At 41.4% G+C, this 26,278-nt stretch overlaps 1 protein-coding gene across 1 annotated transcript in view; it reads right to left on the bottom strand.

The window, feature by feature from the left end:
• ADAMTS18 (ADAM metallopeptidase with thrombospondin type 1 motif 18) overlaps positions 1-4,190 on the bottom strand; it is a gene marked incomplete at its 5' end in the record, with an annotated part of 85,302 nt that extends 81,112 nt beyond the window's left edge. The window contains 2 exons of the mRNA XM_083370508.1: positions 3,824-3,914; positions 4,149-4,190. Of these exons, the coding sequence (XP_083226634.1) occupies positions 3,824-3,914; positions 4,149-4,190 (133 nt within the window). The remainder of the gene's footprint in view (positions 1-3,823; positions 3,915-4,148) is intronic.
• Between the last annotated feature and the right edge of the window lie 22,088 nt (positions 4,191-26,278).

The raw sequence follows: 26,278 nt of genomic DNA, 5'->3' as shown, positions 1-26,278 counted from the left end.
GCAGGACAAAAAACAATGGTTGGAAACTGAACAAAGAGAGAAGCAACCTAGAATAAAGGAGGACATTCCTGACAGTGAAGACCATTAACCAGTGGACCAGCTTGCCTCCAGAAATCATGGGCATTCCATCACTGGAGATTCTTAAGAAGAGTCTAGAGAGTCACTTGTCTGAGATGGTATAGGAGGGCTGGACTAGAAGACCTCCAAGGTCCCTTCCAGCTCTATTCTATTCTGACTGCACCTGCTTCCATTTCTACATCCCTCTGCTCTTTCATAAAACTCTGGCCATGAGGACTTAGAAAGTCCCGTTATTCTGGTTTGTTTTTCATAGTGCCATAGATACACTGGTTGTGTGTTATCAACAAGACAGCATTTGAGAAGCAGTATCCGAAGCAAAAAAGGATAACATAATAATAGTGTTGGAAGGGACCTTGGAAATCTTCTAGTCCAGCCCCCTGCTCACGCAGGAGATAGGCATGGTATCACATCTTTTAAGTTCTAGATCCCAGCTTCAAGGTACAAGCACCTCTTACGCCGAAGCACTCAGCAGAACCTCCTACGGTTTTCTGATCTCTGATAACAGCTTGTATTTTAAGTTTGTAAGCTTCTTAGGGGTTTAAGTCAGCTATTTTTAGAGGGCCGTTATCAACTTCTTTTCAGTTTTCATTGGGTTTTTAGATATGGTTACAAGACTAATAAACTATTCATCCATCCTTCGTTTGCATTTATTAATAATGGATTTTAAATTCCTCCTCGCGTGGGACTTTGTGAACCCTGAAAAAGAAATCCAAGAAACCAAGGCAACCAAGAAAGCTGTGCTGCTTTTCTCCATTTCATAAACCGGGGAAGAAAAGCTACTCTTTCCTTCCACCTCCACACACACACACCCCACACACACACACCCTTGCATGGAGAAACAAAGATATTTTGAATGGAGCTTTTATTATCTCCTCATCTTCACAAGCTTGCAAAGGGAAGCATCCTTGCTTGCTTCCCCCCCCCCCCCTATAGAGAGAGAGAGGGGAAATGTTCTTGTTGAGAGCATCTCACTTTTCACCAGCAGCGCTAATCAGAATTTCAGGATGCTAAGCAAGGCTGGTAGCCAAAAATACAAGCAGCTGCATGAGAAGGGAATTCCCCCCAGTGAGCAAAGGGGCTCCAGCGCTCCAGAGCAAACAGCTCCGCACACCAGCATGCCTTTTCTCCACGAAAAGAGGCTCATTAGCATGCCTAGTGAAAAGCATCATACTTTCTTCCTGAGCTAACTGGGGTATCTATCGGCAGCCCTGCATGGATATCTTCAAGCAGCACATAATGCTGCCAGTTTAAAATCCTTCACTGCGGCCCGCATTGGAATGCAACAAGCGCTTGGAAGCCTCTGCCTGTTTTTCTAATTTTTATTTATTTATTTATTTATTTATTTATTTATTTATTTATTTATTTATTATTTATTTATTTATTTATTTATTTATTTATTTATGGAGATGCACTTTCAATCAATGATGGCCTCTGCCTGTTTTTCTAATATTTATTTATTTATTTATTTATTTATTTGTTTATTTATTTATTTATTTATTTATTTATTTATTTATTTATTTATTTATTTATTTATTAAAAGGAGATGCACTTTCAATCAATGATGGCTTCCAGCCCGTTCCCCCCCCCCCCCGCATCCCCAGCTCTCTTTGAAATCTAGGAATCCTTCTTTGCCTGTTCACACACGTTTTCCTAGAGTGCGACTTCTGGCTAGCTTCCCCCTCCCCCGCCCGATTCTCATTCTCAACCTACGCGAAGGGTTAGAAATGCTGGATTTTCAAGTAATTCTTTCTGGTGCTATGCTTTAACTTTTTTTTTTAAGTGAGATTAACCTTTTTTTTTCCTTTCTCCCCCCCCCCCTGTCTTCCTCTGTCTTCCTTTCTTCACATCCGTATTAGGAGGAGGGACTGAGACACATCTTGTCTTCGTATTGATCTATAATTATTTCCCCCTGCCTCTTGTTCCTATGGAAGTACTTTTTCTCTCTCTCTCTCTCTCTCTTCTGAATAACCCTTGTAATGAGAGCAGTTGCAGTCTTGGATTACGGACTAGGGAGGCCTGGATTCAAATCTGGTCTGAGAGGAGTCGCCAGGTGTCTTCTCTTAGCCCACCGTGCAGATTTGTTGTGGAGGGAACACCGGAAAAGGGAGTGTTACGTACATCCCCTTAAAGCTCCAGGAAGAAAGTTTAATCAAGAATTAAGGACCCTTGTTTCAAAGAGATCTTTGAAACTCAGGGTGGGAACAAGTGGCCCTATTCAAAGTAGTTGACTGTTCAAGGTAGTCCATACAGGAAGCACAGCTATGAGTGCTAATTCTATTTTATGTTTACTGTAAGATGAATTAACACAATCTTGCAAGCCTAGAGGTATTTCTCCCTTCTTCTCCTTTTTGCTCTCTGGACAACTAGCTGCTTCTCCATTTCCTCTCTTCTGTGGGCTCAGCTATATTTACCTGATCATGGCTGTCCAGTCTGAGGCTCTTCCTCCTGGCTCCCGAGGGCATTCTCACACACCACTTAACCTGACTTTCCTTCACATCTACATAAAGTAAGCCTGTGATGTGGGTGCACGTTTGCAGTTCTCACGGCTATTTTCCCATTAGGATTAAGAATATAACAGTTGCATTTCTGTAACATCCTGAGTCCAACAGAGAGCCAGACCAAAACGCCTCTGCTTCTAAGCATCTCTCTGTTCCCAGGAAGCACACAAGTAGAATAATGCTCGTTACTCAAAACGTCTATGAAGATTCTCAGTCATCCAGATCCTTGTTGTCCCAAAATTGCTTTTTTTTTTCTTTTTCCAAAAGGCAACTGGATTTTCCAAGGCAAAAAGCACCTCTGGGGCATTCCTCAAAGTGTAGCATCAATGCTCTTCTCATTGACGGAAATAAAGAAGAGAGTTTACACCCCGGGGAGCTTACAGCAGAGGGAGAGGAAGGAAATACAAGCAGGGGTAAAGACCTGAGTATATTGTCCTTTCATTTACATGTCTTTAGATTTTATTTCAGGAAGGACAGACAGGGGGATTAAGGGATTGTGCCTTAAGAGCAGCCTCCCATCCTTGGCTAAATCTCTGCATCTCTGCACTTGAGATAGGAACACTCCATAACCCAATAATACCCAGTACTGCAACACTTTCACACACCTGGTCTGCCAAGTTTAGCCTGGTCTGCGCTTTTAGAAGTGGGTCTTCTCCATTTTTTTTAAAATTCCATTTATATCCCGCCCTTCTCCAAAGACTCAGGGCGGCTTACAAGCTTAGCAGTAGCCTTCATTCTATGTATATGCCTGCTTATTAGGGCTTTTACACACACCCCCAAGCGGCATTATTACAAAGTCAGCTTAATTGCCCCCAACAATCTGGGTCCTCATTTTACCTACCTCGGAAGGATGGAAGGCTGAGTCAACCTTGAGCCTGGTGGGACGCGAACCTGCACTAATTGCAGGCAGCTGGTGTTACTTAGGGAGGCATTAGCCCACTGCTCCACCAAGGCAGCACCTCAAGGCAATGCTTCACTGGAAAAAGCCCCGTTTTTTAAAAAAATAAAAAATAAATAAAATAGATGAGTTATACTGCAGATCTCATCTATCCAGGACCCACCTGGCTCAATCATGCCAGGTTGAAATGGGAAAGTTGGCCAGGGCACACCTGTCAGGCTTCCAAGCCGAATTTGCCTCTGCCTCTGCCATTCCCCCTCTGACCCCAGAGCAAGGGGAGAAGGGGAGATGCCTTCGGATGCCCTTCTTTTTGAAATTTGGGAGTTGAAGGAAAAAAAAATATACCAACCCTGGTCGAAGGCGCCGAGACCACCAACGCCGCTGTCACCGGGCAACGCTGCCGCCACAACGCTGCAAGAGAGGCAGCACAACGGGAGAATCTGCAGAAAGAGAGAGAGAGAGAGAGGGAGAGAGGGAGAGAGGGAGAGGGAGAGAGAGAAAGGAGGGAAAGAAAGGAAGGAAGAAACACACACACACACACACACAGAGGCAAAAGAGAGAGAAAGAGATAAAAAAAACTAAGGAGGGCTTTGCTCTCTTAGCCCAGGGACAACGGGGAGACCCGGCCGGATCCCCCACCCCACCCCACCTGGCAGCCGAGGTGCCCGTCTTACCTGCGCAACGCTGCCCAGCCAGAGGAGGGTGAGCGCGTGCATGGAGGGGCTCTTGCCAAGCGCCACGGGCCAAGCCGACGGGGAGAGCTGGAAGCAACGCCTGGCTGTCTCCGCGGGACATCGGGGTGGGGTGCGGAGGGCGGGGGAGGACGGCTCTACCTGCCGCCTCCTCCGTCACCGCCGCCGCCACCGGCAGCGGCAACAGCAGCAGCAGCAGCAGCAGCAGCCGAGCCGTGCGGCGGGAGCTCCACTCCCCACCACATGGCTTCTTACAGCGCCGGGGGCAGCCCGCCTGGGCATCCCCCCGCTGCAACGCCCCCAGCGGCGGGCACCGGCGCGGGGCAGCCCATCCCGACCCAGAGAGAGAGAGAGAGACGCGGCGCGGCGCGGGGCAGCCCCCTTCCCCGCCTCCGCCCTGGCCAGCGCGCGCCTCCCGCGGGAAGGCGCGGGGGAAAAAGGCGAGGCGCGCGGCGCGGCTGCCGCCCGGCTGACTGGATGGCGATGAGGCGCGCCGAGCCTCCCCGCCACCACCACACACACACACACGCACACGCGCACCGGCGGGGGGGGCGACACGGGTGGGGGAAGGCGGAGAGGGGAGGGCAGGGCAATCAGGAAGCGCGCGCCCGCGCGCAAAAGAGAGAGAGAGAGAATTATTATTATTATTATTTTTAATTTCATTTATATCCCGCCCTTCTCCGAAGACTCAGGGCGGCTTTACAAGCTTAGCAGTAGCCTTCATTCTATGTATATGCCTGCTTATTAGGGCTTTCATACACCCCCCAAGCGGCATTATTACAAAGTCAGCTTAATTGCCCCCAACAATCTGGGTCCTCATTTTACCTACCTCGCAAGGATGGAAGGCTGAGTCAACCTTGAGCCTGGTGGGACTCGAACCTGCACTAATGGCAGGCAGCTGGTGTTACTTAAGGAGGCATCAGCCCACTGCTCCACCAAGGCTCTTCAGAAGGGCGCCTTCCCTCACGTTGGGCGAGAGGGCACGCGCTTGGCCAGCTCGGCCGGATGGCAAAGCCAAGCCGCTCGGTCCCGCTCTAGCCCCGTCTGCACCTGGCAGCGGAGCTCCTTCTCTTGGTTCTCCCCCCCCCACCTCAGCAAGCCAGGATGAAGCCCCCACAGCCAATCACAGGGGGGGTGGGGGGGGCAGCAGGTGCGATGCTACCGGGAAGTGGTGGCTGGAAAGGAGCGCCGGCTCCCAGGTGGGGGGGGGGAGTCTCCAGGAACCAGGCGAGGTCAGAAATTCAGAGAGCCCCCCCCTCGCCGGTGTTTCCCCCCAGGGGTTTGTTCAAGGTGGGCTGGTGAGAATAAAATGATACCAGCGGACAGTTAAAAAAAATTAATCCGCTTGCCTCCGGAAGGGGTGAATGCTCCAACACTGGAGGTTTTTAAGAAGAGATCGGGCAACCATTTGTCTGAAATGGTGTAGGATTTCCTGCCTGAGGAGGGGGTTGGGCTAGATGACCTCTAGGGTCCCTTCCAGCTCTATTCTATTCTAGGGGTATTGGGTATGTTCCCTGCCTTTGGTTATTTTAGAAACAGTAAAGATGTGTGATAAAATCAAAACTAAACAAACAATATAAAGCAATGATACAACCTCCAATATTTATGATGCTAAATTATAACTGGAATCCCCAGATTACAATCTTTCTGTGCAATAAAAAACTCCCTCTTGGGTAAATCATAATCTGTCATTGGTTTATTGTAAAAACACAAATAGATGGGATCACACAGGACCCAAAATTGTAAATCTAAGACAAAATCAAATTAACCACCCTGGAGTTTGTATGGTGTAGAAGCCAGACCAGTCCTTCTTCAACAAGTCATGATCCTTAAAAAAAAATCCTGGCTTAATCATAGGTGAACCAAGCATATTCTCCAATTATTTTACCACACACACACCCCATGCAAACAGTCCCCCTGTCCTTTCTCACTAGTTTTGTATCTCTGCTGAATTTCATACAGTGCTGTGCTTGTTCAAAGAATAAAAAGAAACTGGTCTCAGATGAGTTTGCATCAGGCTTCTAAATGAAGGATGCCCACTCAAAGAAGTGTGGGTACAAACTGTGTTTTACCCTGTGGGCATCTTTGCATTCACCCGTGAACCACAGATCCAGTTTGTCTGAAATGCAATTCTTGGCCGGCATGCCTGTTACTTCCCAAGAGAGTTGTCGATTTGGAACAATGCCTTCTATAACCTTTTAAGCTTAGTCCTCCTTGCTAGAAAATGTCTCTTTGATCATATTGTCAAAAAGTGTTATGTGCTTCTCATAAATCTGAGAAGTCCTTGTCAACATTACCACTGAGGTGAGCCTAATTCTCACCGAGGTGGTAAGCAATGCATTTCAGCCATCATGCCTGGAGAGCTTGCTCTACTGCTAGAGTCAACAAAGAACATTTTCAATCTATGTTTATTTACCATAAAAATCACCCTGATTTTTTTTTATGGTAAACGTTTTTAAAAAAAACAGATACAGGTAAACAATATTTTTTTAAAAAAAAACCTTAAATATTTCCTACCCCCAAAAAATGAGCAGGCTCACACAGACAGCTACAAAAGCTTTTGTTCCATGACAATCAGTAATCATCAGAAATAAGGAAACAAGTCATCCTATAATATTCCCTTAAATTTGCAGGCATTTGTGCAGGTACAAATCTATAAATGATTACTTCAGTTTAAAATGAAGTCCGAAGATGAATGAGTTTGTACAGTTACAGTAGCCCACTGTGCTGAGCCATAAATTATGGCTTAGAAAACACAATGGGTAGATTCACACAGCATAACAAGGATGGTTTAGGATAATGTGTATACTCAGCAACATCTTCCCTTAATGGGGAAAGACTGCACCAAACAAGCAGCGCTCCTGCTTCTGCTGGAACACCAAGAGTCCCTCCATCCTCCCAGATTCTGCTTTTAAATTGTTCCTACTTCCTATCCTAAAGTTCCTCCTAGCAGAGCACACATCATCTGCTTCTTGTAGAAATGAATGAATATTGCCAAAATCTTTCTTGGATGGGTGGATGGATGGATGGATGGATGGATGGATAGACAGATCAATCTGTGAAATGAATCTGATAAGCATTTGACTGAAAGTAGTTCAAACCTTTGTTAGGTCTCTTTTTTTGGCTGACTTTAGGAAAGTTCTGATATTCTTGGTGGTGTATAGCTTGCATTTGGAATTTTCAAGGGTAATGTCCTTTATCTAATTATTTTGGCAGAGAGAAAGTTTGGGACATTTGGCAGTCCTGAAGATGGACTCTTCCACTCACTAGAAAGTTAAAGCAGAGGTGAGCAAATTGCCAGCAACTCTGCCTTTATGTGTGTGTGTGTGGGGGAACCTCATGGAGTAAAAAAACAATGCCCATTTGCAGTTTATCTGAAATTGGTTTACAGTGGGATATTACAGAAACAAATCAAGCAAATTTAGTCAGTCCACCCTGTTTCCTGACCATAAACATTTAGTAAATTCTTGTTGGAGGAAAGGTCACTTCTCTTTGTAGATCCTTCAGAAGAGATCTGTTTGAGATAAGATGGCCAGGTAGGGGATGTTTGTTTGTGTGTGTGTGTGTGTGTGTGTGTGTGTGTGTGTGTGTGTGTGTGTGAGAGAGAGAGAGAGAGAGAGAGAGAGAGAGAGGGGGGGGGGGAGGGAGGGAGGGAGGGAGGGAGAAGCAAGATACAAATTTACAGTTTTTGCAAATTCCCAACATGTTTGGTCTCTTTTTGTTCTATTGGTGATATCATTTAATGACTCTGAACCTAAGCATCAAATAAACAAGATATTTAGGCAAAGAAGAAATTCACTTCATTTTCCTTCCAGACTCTTAAGTTAGGCTTTAGAAGTGTGCTGCACAATCACTTTTTCTGCCTTCCTGATTTTTTTTCCATAAGCCATTTTCATATGAAAATTGGCTGCACTGACAAAGATCAAAATAATCACATCTTCTGTCTAAATATCTGCTCATATGATTACATGATTTTCATGAGCACATTCTTCCCCATACAAAGATTTCCTGAAACCAAATTTTTATGGGTCAAAGTTGTGAGTCTTGTTGCTTTATATGTTAACCAGAATTAACGCCAATATCTACTAGGCATTCTCATTAATCTTTACCTGTTATTTGGTAAGATGGTAAGATGCTTAAAGTTAGGGAACTAGCATCTGCAGTAGATTTGATTATATTATTAGCTTTTATTTAGATTAATTGGTGTAAACCAAACAGGGCAGATACCAGCCTTGTATGATTGAATTTGCCTTTTAAGACAATTCCAATATTCACCAATCAGGGTCTGGTTCCAAAGATGTATATTTAGAGCTGAGAATTTGCAATTCAGGAAAGACTTAGTATCTCCATTCATTTAGTGGACTACTTTAAATGAATGGAGATCATAGCCTGCTTCATTTTAGCAATATAATTCACAGTACTAGGAAGTTACTACTATTATTACAAAAAATCAGGAGACAGAAATTCTTCCCTATCTATCACAGGTTGCTGAGAGATCTGCCATAAAATTACACCTATTCTCTGTTTGTGTCTAATATACAACTTTGACGATACTTTTTTTGTTAGCCTATATAAAGTGAATAAAGGCTGAGTTTACACATGTATGTTTATTGTTCAAGAGCTGCAACTTCATCTGATAGCATGTCCTTGAGAAATAGCAGGCTAAGATCAAATACAAAAACAACTACCAGAACAAACCAGGATGGAGGAGAAAAGTGATGGGTAATTTTGGTCCTTCTCTTGGCTTCTGTTATAATTTTAACCCACTGAGCACCACAAGGGGCCTAGAGTAGTGATATCATCAGCATTGAGTGGGGTGAATTATTCAGCTTCTAAGTATATTGCCTGCTTATTGAGCTCCATGCATCAAGGTTGCATTGAGATGTATCTAATTTAAGAATAATTAGGGGAGTCAGTTTGTTGCAGTGGTTAAGGCACTGGGAGACTTTTATTTCTACTTTCATCTTGCAGACAAACCTGATGGGTAACCTTGGGCCAGTGAAGAAAACTGCAGGGGCTAATCTAGGACTCAGCACAAGGAAGGGAGGGAGGATGGGAGAAATGGGGAGATAAGGAAAGGAAAGGAAAGGAAAGGAAAGGAAAGGAAAGGAAAGGAAAGGAAAGGAAAGGAAAGGAAAGGAAAGATGTTAAAAGATGATCATCAAAACATTCCCATTTTAACGCTGGTTTTTAGCTGCATGAGTAGAAATTTGGCTTAGAAGAGATGCTGCTTATTAAAATTAGAGTGCTAGGAAATCACTCGTGGATCTGTTCACTCCCTTCCTTATCGGAGATGCTGGAGGTGTCAGTTCCTGGTCTATTTCTAGGGCTACATTAAAAACAGGTAAAGGTTCCCCCGCACATGCGTGCTAGTTGTTTCCGACTCTAGGGGCCGGTGCTCATCTCCGTTTCAAAGCCGAAGAGCCGGCGCTTGTCCGAGGACGTCTCCGTGGTCATGTGGCCAGCATGACTAGACGCCAAAGGCGCACGGAACGCTGTTACCTTCCCACCGTGGTGGTCCCTATTTTTCTACTTGCATTTTTACGTGCTTTCGAACTGCTAGGTTGGCAGAAGCTGGGACAAGTAACAGGTGCTCACTCTGCTACGCGGAACACGGGATTCGACCTGCCAAACTGCTGACCTTCTGATCGACAAGCTCAGCATCCTAACCCACTGAGCCACCGCGTCCCTAGGGCTACATTAGAAAGGGAAAATGTGATGCAGAGCACAGCAACAGCATCACAATCCCAGGAAAAGACAACTTTGATTTAAGGAGCTGATGACAGGTAAAACGTGCACACCCACACATTTTTCCAAATCAGTTTTTTCCCCCTTGAATCCAGACGGCGGCATTATCCAGGTTATTATTTTTTTTCCCCTTTCTATATTTTCCAATAATTCTGAAGCCTCCCAGGTTGCCTGTACTGAAAAAAGGCCCTTGGGAGGAGTTTCCTCTTCATATCTTACTTTGAGATTTAATGGAAATGTGTTACAGACCCCTGGAAAGAATATTGTGTTTTGAAAGATAAGGACATTCTTTAAAAAAAAAATTCCTTGGATCACTTAGGAACTACAGAAATGTAAGAAGACCCTGCTCCACTCGTGAGAATTTCACCACTGTTCTCTTCTTTGAAAGAAACGGACTGGAACTTAGAGCAGGAGTTCACAAATGCTGGATTTATGCCTTCAGACCTATATAGAAGAATACTTTATTTCAGGGCTTTTTTTCTCATAGAACGCTCAGAACGGAGTTCCGGCACCTTTTTTGGGTGGAACCTTGTAGGGTAGGCAAGGCGGGTTGTATGACATGTGTGAGTTCCGGCACCTTTTTCTTTTACAAAAAAAGCACTGCTTTATTTGGTCAAGTGTGACTAGACACCCAAGGAATTTGTCTCTGGTACAGAAACAGCAAAAGAGTAATGATAATCATAATAAGATATCAGGGTACAGTAATTCTTCCTAATCATGGAATATCTAAATGGTAAATTGGTGCAGAGAATAAGGAAGGTGAACAGCAATAGCACTTAGACTTATATACTGCTTCACAGAGCTTTATAGCCTTCTCTAAGCAGTTTACAGAGTCAGCATGTTGCCCCCAGCAATCTGGCTCCTTATTTTACCAATCTCACAAGGATGGAAGGTTGAGTCACTTTGAGCCGGTCAGGATCAAACCCCTGGCAGTCAGCTGAATAAGCCTGCAATACTGCATTCTAACCACTGTGCCACCTGATAGAAATATTCCTATTACATAGGAAAGAGGGACTAAAGGCCTGAATGTTTGTTCTTGTTCTTGTTTTTTTTCTAAGTCAGGAAAACTGCTTAAAATGAAACCCCAGTCTCTGGATTAAATTCTACATTCTGAGAAGCATTAAAACATTTGCAATTGGAATGGAGATGTTTTCTCTGAAGAGTATTAATATTTACACGTTACCAAGACTCATAAATTGCTGGCAAGTGCCAAGCAATAAAAGAGTATCTCAGTAGAACTGTTTCCCCCCCCCCACATGTTTGCCATAGTTTTATGACAGTATTGAAAAAAATTTGCAAAACTTTCTAATCATGATGGAACAAAGGATCCCAAACTGAAAATCCATTTCAGAGAAGAAAAAAACCTACAGCAAAACCCAACTTGTCTGAGCAAGAGATGCTTTTGATTACTGATATTTAAATAGCAATTTTCTGCTAACGTGATTTTCCAATGCCATTCTGATTTGATAAGATTTACTTCTCTAGATATTGTTTAATATCCTCTCTCTGGGGTACCACAAATGAAGTTCCTGCTGACATTCCTGTCAGCCACAAGCAGCCAGAACCACTTTGGAATAGCCTCAGGCAGAAGTTTTATTGCTAGTCACCTATATTACAAGAATCTCACCAGACTGTTGCATTCATTTGGGAATGGACCAATAAGGTTTTGGGGATTCTGGGTGCTTTCTGCAATACAAGTACTCTAAGCTCAACCCCCTTTTAACTCCTTCCTTCAATCTAACTGGATATTCCAACACATCACTATTTTTTCTTGTATTGCACTGTACTGCACTGCACAATGCATTGTATTGCATTTTATCTAATTGTATTTTTATTTTATTATCCTTGGCTGCCTCATCTAGGTTTCAGGACAGAGACAAATGCTGCATTTCCATGCTGAGTGCTTTAGAACCCGCATTCTGTTCCTTGGAAACATTTTCAATCTGTCTTTGCTAAAAGCAATGCTTGAATTTGAAAAGAGCTTATAACAGACCATTTTTCTCCCCTAGCGTCACCAAAAAGGCATTAAAGAAATTGAAGGGGGGGGGAAATGACTAGAAAGGGGAATTCCAAGTATGGAAACCAAAGCAGAATACCTTTAAAATGCACAAATACATACAATTCATCTGGACAGTTTCCAGATATCACGATCTTCTGTTGTCATGCACCAGAAAAATGAGCAAGAAAGAAGCTGTGACAGACTTTTGCCTTTTGTCCACAACAGAAAAATTAATAATGATGAGTATCATGATAAAATTCTCATTATTTAGCAGATAAATGTGAGGAAGGGAGTTTGACAGTGGGTGGTCAAATTTATATTTTTAAAGGGTTATATTTTAGAAGTGTTTCTGGAAGCTTGCCCAGGATTTTTTTTTAAAAAAAGATAACTTTGAATTTGTAAAACCCATCTCTATTTCACTCTCTCTTTAAAAAAAAAAGAGAGAGAGAATGTTAGAATGACACACCTTGAATTATGATCAGAGATCAGAACTTTATTTCTATACAGAAATGTCCATGGTTTTCCAATTAAGATTTCTGGAATCAACAAACAAATAAATAAATACAAGGTGTTATTGTTGAATCTTTTTTCATTTTAAATCCTCTTTTTAAGCTGAAAAGATTATTCAGAGTAGCTAAGATATACTGTAGGCAACCATTTCTGAAATTCAAAAGGCTTTTTTTTTCTAATGGGACTGAATAGCACACATGTGCTATTCGCCAGGACCTGAAAACTTGGCTCTTCGATCTGTTTGGTCCAGACTGTGGGGTTGTTAATTTAACTGGGTTTTAGATTTACTCTTGGGGCTTGAATTTAATTTAATTGTTTTATTTGTTTTTAATTTTTTGTATTCATGGTTTTAACTGCCCTGTAAACCGCCCTGAGTCCTAACAGGAATAGGGCGGTATACAAATCCAATAAAATAAATAAATAAATAAATAAAATGTATGGTGCTATCTGATGCATGCAGTTATATCCTCTTGATGTCTTCTGGATGATTTCAAGCACAACTCCCATCTAGGACAGCAGAGCTTTAAAAGCATTTAAATCCAGGTAATTTTAAAACATCTAAAACCATTCTAGTGGTTGGGATCAAACTGTGCATTTCCTACAGGGAACAAGTATTTCCTTCCTTCCGCTGGTCCTGAATCTTTCTGCATTGAGATTCAATGACTGACTTTCAGTTTTGAGACCCGAACTTGTGAGACAGGGAGAACATCTTTCTGCAACATGATATCTGTGCCATGTATGATGTAATAGCTCGATCGTGTCTCCCCTTAGTCTCCTTCATTCCACACAAAATAATTACTGTAGACTTTCTTCATTGATGAGAATCAAGAGAGTGGAGAGTCAACGAGAGTCAGAAGGCAATAGTGCATCATAATGGACCGATGATGTTACTCCTGCAAGCAAACAGCCAAGCTCAGAGAGCACCAAAGATTTTCCACCATTCAACCCTGAACTACAGATGTTCTCCTTTATTAGAGAATGAACTCTGCTAGTTCATTCCTCCCATGATTGCAACAAGATGGAAATGCTGACAGTAAATGACAGTTGAGGGACAGGAGGAACCAGATGGAACCTTGCTCTGTTTTACAATACTGTATATATATTATTCCATAGAGGAATGTAACTATTTACAAATGCATTTTAAATCCTATTTGCAAATCTTGGTTGTAATGCCATTGAATGCAGCTGGAAAACTGAGGTTGATCCCTGCATTGGAATAATCAGTCTGTTTTCAGAACAGGAACATAATTTCATTTCCTGATTGAAATTTGGCGCTTGTGAAATTTCAAATCTCCCAGTTGCTGAGGTATGCAAATCCAAACACATTCCACCGAATGCAGACACAATAAGAAATTAAGTAAGTGCTGTTACAGCAGCCTCTAAAAACAATGGTTTGTAAAATAACTTCTTCAGCATGGCAAAATGTTTTACTCCGGGATTGCACACAAAAGAGTCAGTTGTCAGTTTTGTGGCATACAAAGAATTTTATTTCCAAACAGGGAAAACAGTGTGGTTAATTGAGAAATCAAGAACTAAAAATTAGAAACAGACACTATGCATTACAAAGGAAGATCGTAGTGTATAGTTCACTGCAGTTCGGTTTGGATAACTAAAGGGTAACACTACTGAAGGTGCAGCTAGTTATATTATGCAAGTTATAGAATTAACTCTTCCTTCACTTCCTTTAAGCAGCTGGTTTAAAAGAAAACATCATGACACTGTCAATGTGATATGGGTAGAGCTAAATTCAAAACAGTGGCATTAACAAGCAGTGAGATGGGCGGCAAACAAATTTAATAAATAAACAAATAGTGTTAATATTATGAAAAATTAGAAATAATGCAGAGTAATGAGCAAGTTGGAAATCTGACAACTAATTGCCTGCATCCAATTGCTTATACTACTAACTGAAGTCTCTTCAACATGAAAACTACATACGAAAATAAATTGTATCAAAAGAAGTAGTTTGCAAAAACAATGCAGGTTGCTTGCATAGGCATACAAAAATATTAGAAAAGTGCAGAAGAGAAAATGTAACAGAATTTGCCTATGAACTTAAAAATATCTGTGGTGGTTGCTGTGTAAACCAAATTAAGGTGTGTGGGGGGGGAATGTTATATTTACTTTAGACCCCTCGCCTGGGTTGATACTGTGACTGAATTATGTGAAGCAAAATCAAAGACTGAAAACTATCTCCACCCACCCTCCCTATCTCTTCCTGTTATATGCCATCTATAACCCATAATAATTCTGTATTTTCTTTCCTTATCCCCAGATCTCAGCATCCATCACTAGGAGACATCAGCATAGTAATCATGTGTGAATTCTACCATTCTGCGGAATCAAAAAAGGTAATTGAGTGGTATGAAAAGTATTCTTTTCCTAGACCAGTGATGGTGAACCTTTTAGAGACTGAGTGCCCAAACTGCAACCCAAAACCCGCTTATGTATTATCGGGTGCTGGGTGGGTGTGGCCCTTTGGGTGGGTGTGGCCAATTGGGTGGACGTGGCCCATTGGGTGGGCATGACTGCAGTGGTAACGGCAGACTGGGTGGGACTAAAAAGTTCAATCAATCAATTCCAACTTTGCGAGAACTTTTTTTCCCCGTGAGAAATTGAAATTGATTGATTGATTGATTGATTGATTGATTGAACTTTTTTTTTGTACACGGTGGCAGAGGCCTAAAGCAAAAAGGCTTTATAAAACCTAGCTGAAGGCCTAGGACTGGGGTGACGGCATGCGTGCCCGCAGAAAGGGTGCTACGTGCCACCTGTGGCACCCATGGCATGGGTTCGCCACCATGGTCCTAGACTTTTCCTAGATACATTCTTCTCGAAGAATGATGATGTGATGTGAAAGCATCCTAGTTTGGATAGCAGCCAGCCATCTGGGAACCCTTCGCACGTACCTGAAATAGAACGGGAGGAGGGCATACTGAGGTGAGTAGCTTCCTGGTTTTTCCTGAAAGCTTTGTTGGTGGCTGCAGGCCACTTGAACTGTTGCCAAATGAAACACCTGCCTCGACTTTGGACACCTGCCAGTTTTATATCAGATTCTATTACTTGAGTTATGGTGTCTGGAGACCTCTTCCATGGCTTATTGTTGTACATCTTTTTTCAAGCTAAGGCTTCACTGAAAGATGTTTGGAATCTGAAGGCTTGTCTACCTACACGATTCCATCCTCTTGATCCAGCTTCCTACCACATTCGTTGCCCTGACATGGCCACGTTAGATCCAGGAAATAATTTAGCTGAAGATTTCACAGCACAGGCTTGAAAGATAAATGAGTAAATAAATACAACTTAAAAATTAACTCCTTGCTAGTCATTCCACAAGATTTTATTGATGCAGGTATAACTTTCATGGAAGTTATCCCCAGATTGTATGTCTGAGATTGTATGCCTCTGAGATTGCCATGAGAGCAGCTAAGACCAATTCAGCCTTTATAAAACAATATTTAGCTCCCACAGGTACATTTTGCATTTATCATTTGCTTTCTGAGAGGAATTAGAGAATAACTTAGTTATACATTTTTTTCACTGTCTCGCAACAAAAATCTGTTGTGCTTCTGTATCCCCATGGGATCAGATAGCTAATTATAACAACTAAGGATATAGAAGCTGACAGGTAACAGCATTTCCATTCTACTGTATTCTACAACCCCTATAAAGTTGTTGTTATTGCTATCAAGGCCATGAAATCCTGAACTTCACTCAATAGTACAGTACAGACTTCGGTGTGAAGACTTGACTCCTCCAGGACAATAAGCTCTAAAGAGTCTAACATTTAAGAAGATGGAATCCAGCAAAAGGTTTTTGTTTTTTTGTGTTTTTTTGCAAGAGGAGCCATGTAGCAAAAATTGGGATTCTTCTGAGAAATTAGAGGAGGATCATTTCTGGCAAATTCTTCTGAGAATGTCCACCATATCCACCACTGATGCTCCTTCTCATGGACATCTGTAACTAAAGAGTTAATCAACTATCTCACCCCAATAGGATTGGCCTGCCCCACCTGTGCTGCCAGAGGGAGCATGCTGAGGAACTTTTCAGTCAAGGAATTTGGTTTGATGGGATGCAGCAGAAGAGCCTTTTCTGCTGTGGCTCCTGCCTTTTGGAACATCATACCTTCCAAGGTGAGATCTACATTCACTCTTTCAACCCTCTGTAAGAGCCTGAAGGACTGGATCTACAGGTTGGACTGAGGGCCTAACAGGGATGCACCATTCAGATTAGGAAGGACCCCTATCCAGTGGTGGGATTCAGATATGTGAACAACTGGTTCTCTGTGTGGATGCTGCTTCCGGAAGTCCATTGTGGGCCTGGGCAACAAAAAATTAGCTACCGGTTCTGCCAAAGTGGTGCGAACTGGCTGCATCCCACCACTGCCCCTATTTTTCCCTATGTACTTCATGTTCTCCTCCACCTCATCTTTTAACAGAATTTATTACTGTTGTTATTGTTTGCTTTATTTTAATGTGTATCAGTTTTAATGTTGGTAAGCTGCCCAGAGTCATCTCTGGACAAGATGGGAGGCATGTAAATTTAATAAATTAATAATAAAGCTTTCATTTTGTTCATAAACTTCACCATCACCCAGTTTTAATACACTGAGGACTACAAAATAATTTGAGGAATGAGGATGCCCAGGGGTATGGACGCCCACACAGAGACACACATCTCTAACATTTTTTAAGGAAGTACAATCATATGTCCTCACTTTTCAGCTAAGATATGTGTAGCAGCCATAGGTATTATGTTACAAAGGCATCTGGATCTTAGATTTCTCTCAGCCTTTTTGCCTGGAGTAAGAAGCCCATATTCTCTGCTGTGACAAAATATTGGGGAAATAGAATTTCAGCTTGGTTCAGGAAACGCAACCACTTCAAGCAGATGTAACATTTGTCTACCTGATTGGGTAGTTGGACTATTAGGATGGACCAGGCCAAAATTATATGGCTTTATGGCTAAATTCATTTTTTCCTCCAAAAGAGTAATGGAATAATTCAAGCAAGGGTCCTCAAATCAGGAAAGAAGGCTGCTATTTTCTATATTTTCTCATCAATCAAGGAGAGAAAAACAATTCACAATGGCAATCAATGTTTTTAAGGGAAAAAAAGCTTTTTTGCTTTCCATTATTAAAAGTTGAACATGAAGTAGATGAATTTGAAAGCTGTTTTTATTCTTGATCAGACTTTTGGTCTGATCAATTATGGATGCCCTTTTCTTCTTAAAATGTGGAAGACTGAATGAAAGCAAGCCAGCTTGATTGAAGTATAATAAAATTAAAGAATTGCATAGTTAAACTATTAAATGATGAATGAAGCCACATGCAAAATACATGACATCATAAGAACCAGACAGAATGATGAACATACTTAGCCTCACTAATAAAACAGAAGCATCTTACAATTATTTTAATTTTTGCAAAGAAATTAGATTCCAGTTAAGAGATGTCAGCAGAGTTGCAAAAGTATTATACTCACCTAAGTGTACTTAACTTAATTGCATCCTTGTGTACAAACCTATTTTAGCAGATCTTGTAGCCACACGAGTCAAAGATGAAAAGACTAAACCAATGTAATGTTAAGGCTGATTTCAGATGGCTGATACAACATGAAAGTACTTATTAGGTCTTATTAAATTACACAGTAAGCCTCTTTGAACATAGAAAATCTTCAGTTTTTAAGGAGATACTACAACTGATATCATTTGGAAATTTATTTTCTAGAGAATTGAGGAAGTCTGGAATTTTGCCATAACATAATCTTTTGATAGTACTGTGTTTCCCCGAATATAAGACCCACCCAGAAAACAAGCACTAGCCTGATTTTTTTTTTTTAGGGTGCACCTAATATAGCGGTAGGGACGCGGTGGCTCAGTGGGTTAGGACGCTGAACTTGTCGATCGGAAGGTCGGCAGTTTGACGGGTCGAATCCCGAGTGCCGCATAGCAGAGTGAGCGCCTGTTACTCGTCCCAGCTTCTGCCCACCTAGCAGTTCGAAAGCATGTAAAAATGCAAGTAGAAAAATAGGGACCACTACGGTGGGAAGGTAACAGCGTTCCGTGCGCCTTTGGCGTCTAGTCATGCCGGCCACGTGACCACGGAGACGTCCTCGGACAAGCGCTGGCTCTTCGGCTATGAAACGGAGATGAGCACCGGCCCCTAGAGTCGGAAACGACTAGCACGCATGTGCGGGGGAACCTTTACCTTTACCTTTAATATAGCGGTGGCTCAGTGGGTTAGGACGCTGAGCTTGTCGATCAGAAGGTCGGCAGTTTGGCGGGTCGAATCCCAAGTGCTGCGTAGCAGAGTGAGCGCCTGTTACTCGTCCCAGCTTCTGCCAACCTAGCAGTTCGAAAGCACGTAAAAATGCAAGTAGAAAAATAGGGACCACTCCGGTGGGAAGGTAACAGTGTTCCGTGCGCCTTTGGCGTCTAGTCATGCCAGCCACATGACCACGGAGACGTCCTCGGACAAGCGCTGGCTCTTCGGCTTTGAAACGGAGATGAGCACCGGCCCCTAGAGTCGGAAACGACTAGCACGCATGTGCGGGGGAACCTTTACCTTTACCTAATATAGCCCTACCCCCAAAATAAGCTCGGGGGATGGGGCGCTGGGCCAGTCTGATCACCCAGATACTGTGTTTCCCCACAAATAAGCCCTAATGTGCCTTTCAGAGAAAATAAAATATGTAAGACTGGGTCTTATTTTGGGGAAAACACGATATTTGCAGTTATATGGACAGTCTGGTCTTATCATAATCTCTAATGTAGGATATCTAGCAATCAATGAATGTTCAACTCTATACATTAAAAGAGAAACCCTCTTGGGGGGGAATCAATATTCTACTTTCTTATTTTCATATAGAACAACCAAATGAACAGGAAAAATTATGGGAGAGATGAAAATAGGTGAATGTTGAGAAAAATCTGCAGTTTTCCAAAGCAGGACAATCCATAATTGTCCAAAGGTCTTCAATCTGAAAAGAATTATCAGTGACATCCTTTCGTATCACATTTGTTCAACAAACTACCATAAATCTCAGAAAGCCTCTTTTTATTTTTATTTATTTAATGTTTTCCTTTTGCAATAGTGATTTGCAATAAATTGCTAGAGTTTGAGATGCTAAGCTTGCAAGTTAAGATTAAGAGAGTCTCAAACTGTCTGGGCAAATGAGAGATGTACTTTATGAATCTGGCAAATCTCCAAGACAAAGAAAGATTCTTGTTATTGTTTGTGGCCTCCATTGCCAGAATAATGAAGGAATCTCTGAGAATCAGCATGACAAATTAAGAATTAAGAAAGAAAAACAACAAGAAGAAAGACAGTTTAGCACTTCTTCCTGAAACCTTCCTGCTCAGATTTATTTTCTCAAACATACAATTCATGTAATTAACTACTGGATTATCAGGGCTTAATATGTTTTTGTTTTTAAAAAGATGCTTTAAGAGCTCTTAATTGTTTGTTTTTTTAAAAAAATCACCCTAATAAATTCAAAACTTACAGTAAAATTGTAAATACATTCTCAAACTGAGCTTGACTGCTAATGATTTCATGGAAGTGATTTGTTACTGCTTTCTTCTAGAGTTGGTTTATCCTTCCTTCCTTCCTTCCTTCCTTCCTTCCTTCCTTCCTTCCTTCCTTCCTTCCTTCCCAAGTTGGAGGATTTTTCCAGTGATCCCTCCATTGAGATACTGATCAAATTCAACTCTGCTGATCTTTTTCAAAATCAACTAAGCTGGATTTATTTTACAGTATTGAGAAATGTCTGAACTGTGTATGCTTTATCCTTTAGACAGAAAGCTTTTTTAAACAAAAATCTTATGTTCCATATAATCAAACAACAAGGTAAAATTTGAGAAAACCTCCCAATAATGGGCCTTCAGAACTTGGAGGCTCCTTCTACGTAAGCTTGAGGGGAAGGGCTTGAAGAGTTTCAAATTGGCAAGTGCAACTGAGTGATGTAAACACACCATCACTTTATAACATGTATTGTATGTGTTGCATGCAAACGAAAGGGGTGGAGCATAATCTCAGTGCCTGGATTCATCGTTTTCGCAATGTTGACCCCTTCTCAAGATGCTTGCAAATTTTCATAGCAGTTAACATTTTCTTCAGAAGTTTTCTGATGTTATTGTTGAGGAGAATTTAATATTATTTATTTTATTTATTTATTATTGGGACTTATATGCCGCCCTATCTCCCGAAGGACTCAGGTCGGCTAACAACAATAAAATACAACAATAAAAAAGATAAAAAGAATTAAATTAACAGCCCCAATAGAGTAAATTAAAATTGGAGTTAAAAATTAAAAAAACATTTTAAAATCCCTGTTGTCAGTCCAGGTCAGCCTAATGGAAAAGAAGTGTTTTAAGGCCACGGCGAAAGGACCGGAGATCCGGAGCCATCCAGAGCTCAAGGGGAAGTTGGTTCCATAGGGCTGGCACTCCCACAGAGAAGGCCCTCCCCCTGGGGGTCGCCAGCCGACATTGTCTAGCTGACGGTACCCTGAGGAGGCTCTCTCTGTGTGAGCATACTGGGCGATGAAAGATTGTTCCCGGCAGCAGATGGTCCTGCAAATATCCCGGGCCTAAGCCATGTAGGGCTTTAAAGGTAAGTACCAGAACCTTAAATCTGGTAATAATAATAAGAAGAAGTTGGAAGGGACTTTGGAGGCCATCTAGTCCAACCCCCTGCTCAGGCAGGAAACCCTATAGCATTTTCAGACAAATGGCTGTCCAGTCTCTTCTTAAAAACTTCCAGTGTTGGAGCATTCAACACTTCTGGAGGCAGGTTGTTCCACTGGTTAATTGTTCTAACTGTCAGGAAGTTTCTCCTTAGTTCCAGGTTGCTTCTCTCCTTGATTAGTTTCCATCCATTGCTTCTTGTCGTGCCTTCAGGCACTTTGGAAAATAGCTTGACTCCCTCTTCTTTGTGGCAGCCCCTGAGATATTGGAACACTGCTATCATGTCCCCCCTCGTCCTACTCTTCATTAGACTAGACATACCCAATTCCAGCAACCGTTCCTTATATGTTTTAGCCTCCAGTCCCCCAATCATCTTTGTTGCTCTTCTCTGCACTCTTTCTAGAGTCTCAACATCTTTTTTACATCACAGTGACCAAAACTGGATGCAGTATTCTGTGATTTCTGTGATTAAGTTGAATATTTTGCCTAGAACGTCAACTTTGCTTCTGAGAATATCAGTTTTGATATTGGATAGTTTAATACCAATTAAATAATGGGAAGAAGACATATCTAAATTTATGTGGCCGGGGTGGGGGGAATCACAAGTCAAATATGTTACATGTCACAAGACGCTAAACAAAAAGGATATTTGCGTTTACCTGATTTGAAGTTATAATTTGCAGTTTGTTGTTTAGTTTGGATGAAAGAGGAATACTGAGAAATAGAAGGTTATTGTGGTTGGAAGAACACAATTTGAGGTTTAGGTGGCGTGGTTAGCTGTGGTACGATAAAGCTAAGGCTAATGTAGATTGCAAAAAAATGATTTTGTGAGATGTGACATGTAAATCAAGGTTGGGTCTCAAAATATGTCTGTGGCTTTCATCACAAGAAGCATATTATAGAAGTTTTTCTTTCCAATCTAGCAACACTCATACTATTTTCTGATGATCTTTCTATAAGCAAAGCCCAGTTCTTCATACCCGGGCTGTTTCTCTCCCACTTCTTCATGGTTTCCAGGCTGTTTCTCACAATCCTGCACAATCCTACTGTTTTATGGCAGCCTTCCACACCTCAGATCCTCCTTAGCATCTGAGCTCAGAAAAGGTCAGCCAGGGAGAAAAGTGAAAAAGACCAAGGAGGTGAATAACGGTGGGTGAGGTAGAAAATGCATTAACTTTATATAAAATGAGGACTAAGGCCTCATGTAGCCCTCTAAAGCCAGGGATGTGAACCTCTAAAACATCCTATTAAAATAATTGTTCTATCAGAAATAAAACAATTAAATATATGGAAAATAAATACAAGTGCTTACGTACAGCACTTAAGTTTTGAAGGGGAAAATGTGTTCTAGACAGTATAAGGGCGCTTGCATAGCATCTGTCAACCCGTATTATTATTGCAACTGGATTGAATTTATTTATCTTAAATGAAATGCAGTTTTGATCTTTTCTCTCCCCCCCTCCCCCTTCTTTTACTTAGCTTTGCCCACTTTGGGGAGTGTGATCTCTGGACCATTACTCAAAGTTCAAATCCAGTCTTTAATCCCAAAAGGTTGTGAATCACTGGTTCCCCCTCTGGCCTGGTGGAGGAGACGGTTGAAGTCGAATTCAATTGCCTCCTCAATTGGCACCTATACATACAGAGAGGGAGGAGAACCATCTCCTTCTCCTTCACCTCTGCACCATCCCTCGTATCCTGGACCCCTTTGAAAAGAAGTGATGATTTAAAAATATAGGTTAATGAAAAGAAAATCCTAACCCAAGAAAGTTAATCAGAACCATATTGGATTTTACCTCCCTTTAGCATTTATTTTTTAAAAAAATCAAAGCCCATGAAAATGTAATCTTTTGTGCTCACATAGAAGAATGTGGTGGTCTCAAAGAGCATGTTTATTTTTCAAACAAAAGAGAGACAAGCCACCGGTGCGGATCTACTCCTTTCAATGTCTTCATTGTGGTCTAATTAATCAAGTCAAAGTGAATTTTAGAAAACAGTAACCTTTTGCCAAATACATAAAAGAGATGTCTACTGTTGACAGTTAAATAAACAATGCATTTAGGGCAAGGTTTGTTTGGGAAGGTGGGGGGGTGGAAGAGCTTTTGCTGATTCAGAGCTTTTTGCAATTTTTTTTCCCCACCCATCATTTTCTTGCAGAGACTAAATATAAATGTATCGAGTACTTCATCAGCAACACTTCAGTCTAAGAGACTGGTGAGATCCTTTTGACAACAGTTCTTGTCCCATTTTGAGCTAATTGTGTTTCAGTCCCATTGGTTTCAATGGATGCACATGCCCTTGTAGAGACATCTATGTTCACACAGAAATTACAGCAGTCCTTGATCAGTTTTGGAAATGTCTGAGAACTCTGATAGACACTGACGGTCTGCACAATTCAGTTCAGAAGGTTTATTCTCACACTGTTGGAATTAAATAGCCATCTTTGTTAACAACACTAGCATCATTGCATTATTCATTGGGATCATACTGCATTATTTTTTTTAACAAATACTATTGATGGTGCTTTATTTCTGATAGGGATGACAGAATCTATCAAGTCTGATCCATCCCCTGGGGAGGAGGGAACTCATTTGTTTGTGCACAATTTTACATATAAAAGGAAAGGATAGCACTATTTATATATTTTTTATTTATTTTATTTTAATTGAATTTTTATACCGCCCTTCTCCCGAAGGACTCAGGGCGGTGAACAGGGCATATAAATAGAAGTACAAAAGTTAAAAAGGATTAAATTGTTGCCCAAATTAAAACAATCAAAATATAAAAAACATTAAAACCCTAACATTTCCCCCATCAGGCCAGGCCAGCTTGTTCGAATAAATGGGTCTTTAACCCGCGCCGGAAGGAGCGAAGATCCGGTGCCATCCGGAGCTCAACCGGCAGTTGATTCCATAAAGCCGGGGCGCCCACAGAGAAGGCCTGGCATTCTGCTCCTGGTTTATTTGAATTATAGCTTGACATCTGCATCATGATGGCTTTCTAATTTTGCCAAAAAAGAACATAAAATGTTTTCATGAAGCAATTATGCAGTTGCACTTGTAGCCCTGTGTAAAAACTCTGACATTAACCTATCAGGCCCCAAGTAATCCGGAACAAGAACTAACCATGATCTAAGTAAAGACCTCTACCCTATTTGTATTCCAGTTCTGAGCAGAAAACAACATGCTGCCTTCAAGGTCCAAGTTCACATAAGTCCCAGGGTTCGTTATTAATTGAGTCCTGAAGTTAAACATCAAAGAAAAACAACCAAGATGGTTCGCTCTTTAAAAAAAATACAGTCCAAATTCCATTTTAAGTCTTTATCCTTTCTGGCCAACTGAAAATTGTAGAATAGTTCTGATCAATATCATTGGACAAAATGACGAACATTTTTTTTCCTTTATAAAGAATCTGTTGTCCATCTTACTCTTGTTTCCACTTCTTGAGAAAGATTTTAGATTGGGAAATATCTCACTTAGACCTGCTGCCTTGAAAACTTTCTGTAGAGTTCTCAGTGAAGAAATAGCTTTAGCAAAGACAATTTCCTTGTTTCTAAGGCAAATTTCTAGTGAAGTAGAATAGCCTATGGAAGAATGGAGGTGCTTTCTTCGATATAAACCGAAGTAAGTATGAGGACTAGATAACGGAAAGTCAGGTCCAAAGAGGCAAAGACCAGACCGGTCCATTACAATAAAAATACACTGGTGTCAAGTGTTATTGTTATCCTAAGAAGAAGGTTAGGATAACCTTCATATGTGATGCAGAGGGAAGAGAAAGTAACTTTGTGTTTTTTTAACACTTCACAGTTGCTAGATTTCTATATTAAGAGCTTTTCTAATGTAATAAAACTAGCTTTATATCCTTGGATCTTTTGATGCAAGACATCTAGTTCCGGCTTCAATCTGAGAGGAACCTGTCTCTAGGTATTTAACCATCAGAGCAGGGTCTTCTCTGATCTTATCAGTGTTAGAAATATGTCTATTAAGAATGAAGCAAAAGTCATTTTGCATTGATTTCACCTCGGATTTCCCTTCCTAAACAAAAATGGACTTGCATAGACAATAGACTGATTTCTTCTACAGTTGGGTGGTGAGTGATGATTCTAAATCGACTGTTTGACATGCGGTGGTAATCTCTCAACTTTTGTGCTTTTTTACATTCTTATTTTAGCTGATTTGGATACATAGCTGGGGAAAGAAAAGACAAATTAATTTAAATAACAAGTAAATAATATGGAGCATGTCTCCATCAGCTCAATATCATTGTAGATTGGTATTAACTGGATCTTAAAGAATTGGACCGAAATACCAATTACCTAAGTAGATTAAGTTTCTTAAATGGATAGATGAGCAGTGATGGATTATTTAATTCAGTGTGAACTTGAACAACCTTTTGGCTCATTATAGGCTCATAAGAATTTCTTCCAAAACATACAGCCAAATTACTTCAAGTCAGTAATTACCAGCAAGATCCCACATGGTATGCACATGGTCCCATTGGGAAAAGGGAGGTGGGGAAGGCTCATATTGCCCTTTCCAAACATGGTTTGGAATGTTTGGATATTTTGAGCAGGCCACAAAAGAAGAACTAGAGACAATGGCCAGCATCTCAACAAACAGAACTGCAAAGGGCTCTTTCCCGTTCTTCAGAATACCCTCAATTTGGTTTGAGCACAAATATTTTGTCTTTTCTTTCCTAGGCTATGATGATGATGATGGTGATGATGATGATGATGATGATACTAATAATAATAATAATACTAATAATAAAGTTGGAAGGGACCTTGGAGGTCATCTAGTCCAACCCCCCACTCAGGCAGGAAACCCTATACCGTTTCAGACAAATGGCTGTCCAGTCTCTTCTTAAAAATTTCCAGTGTTGGAGCATTCACAGCTTCTGAAGGCAGGTTGTTCCACTGATTAATTGTTCTAACTGTCAGGAAGTTTCTCCTTAGTTCTAAGTTGCTTTTCTCTTTGGTTAGTTTCCATCCATTGCTTCTTGTCCTGCCTTCAGGTGCTTTGGAGAATAGCTTGCCTCCCTCTTCTTTGTGACAACCCCTGAGATATTGGAACACTGCTATCATGTCACCCCTCATCCTTCTCTTCATTAGACTAGACATACCCAGTTCCAGCAACCGTTCCTTGTATATTTTAGCCTCCAGTCCCCTGAT

This window comes from Vipera ursinii, assembly GCF_947247035.1.
Source record: "Vipera ursinii genome assembly, chromosome: 10".
Classification (NCBI taxonomy): domain Eukaryota; kingdom Metazoa; phylum Chordata; class Lepidosauria; order Squamata; family Viperidae; genus Vipera; species Vipera ursinii.
Note: the sequence above shows the minus strand (reverse complement) of the source record. Positions and strands in the feature narration are given on the sequence as shown.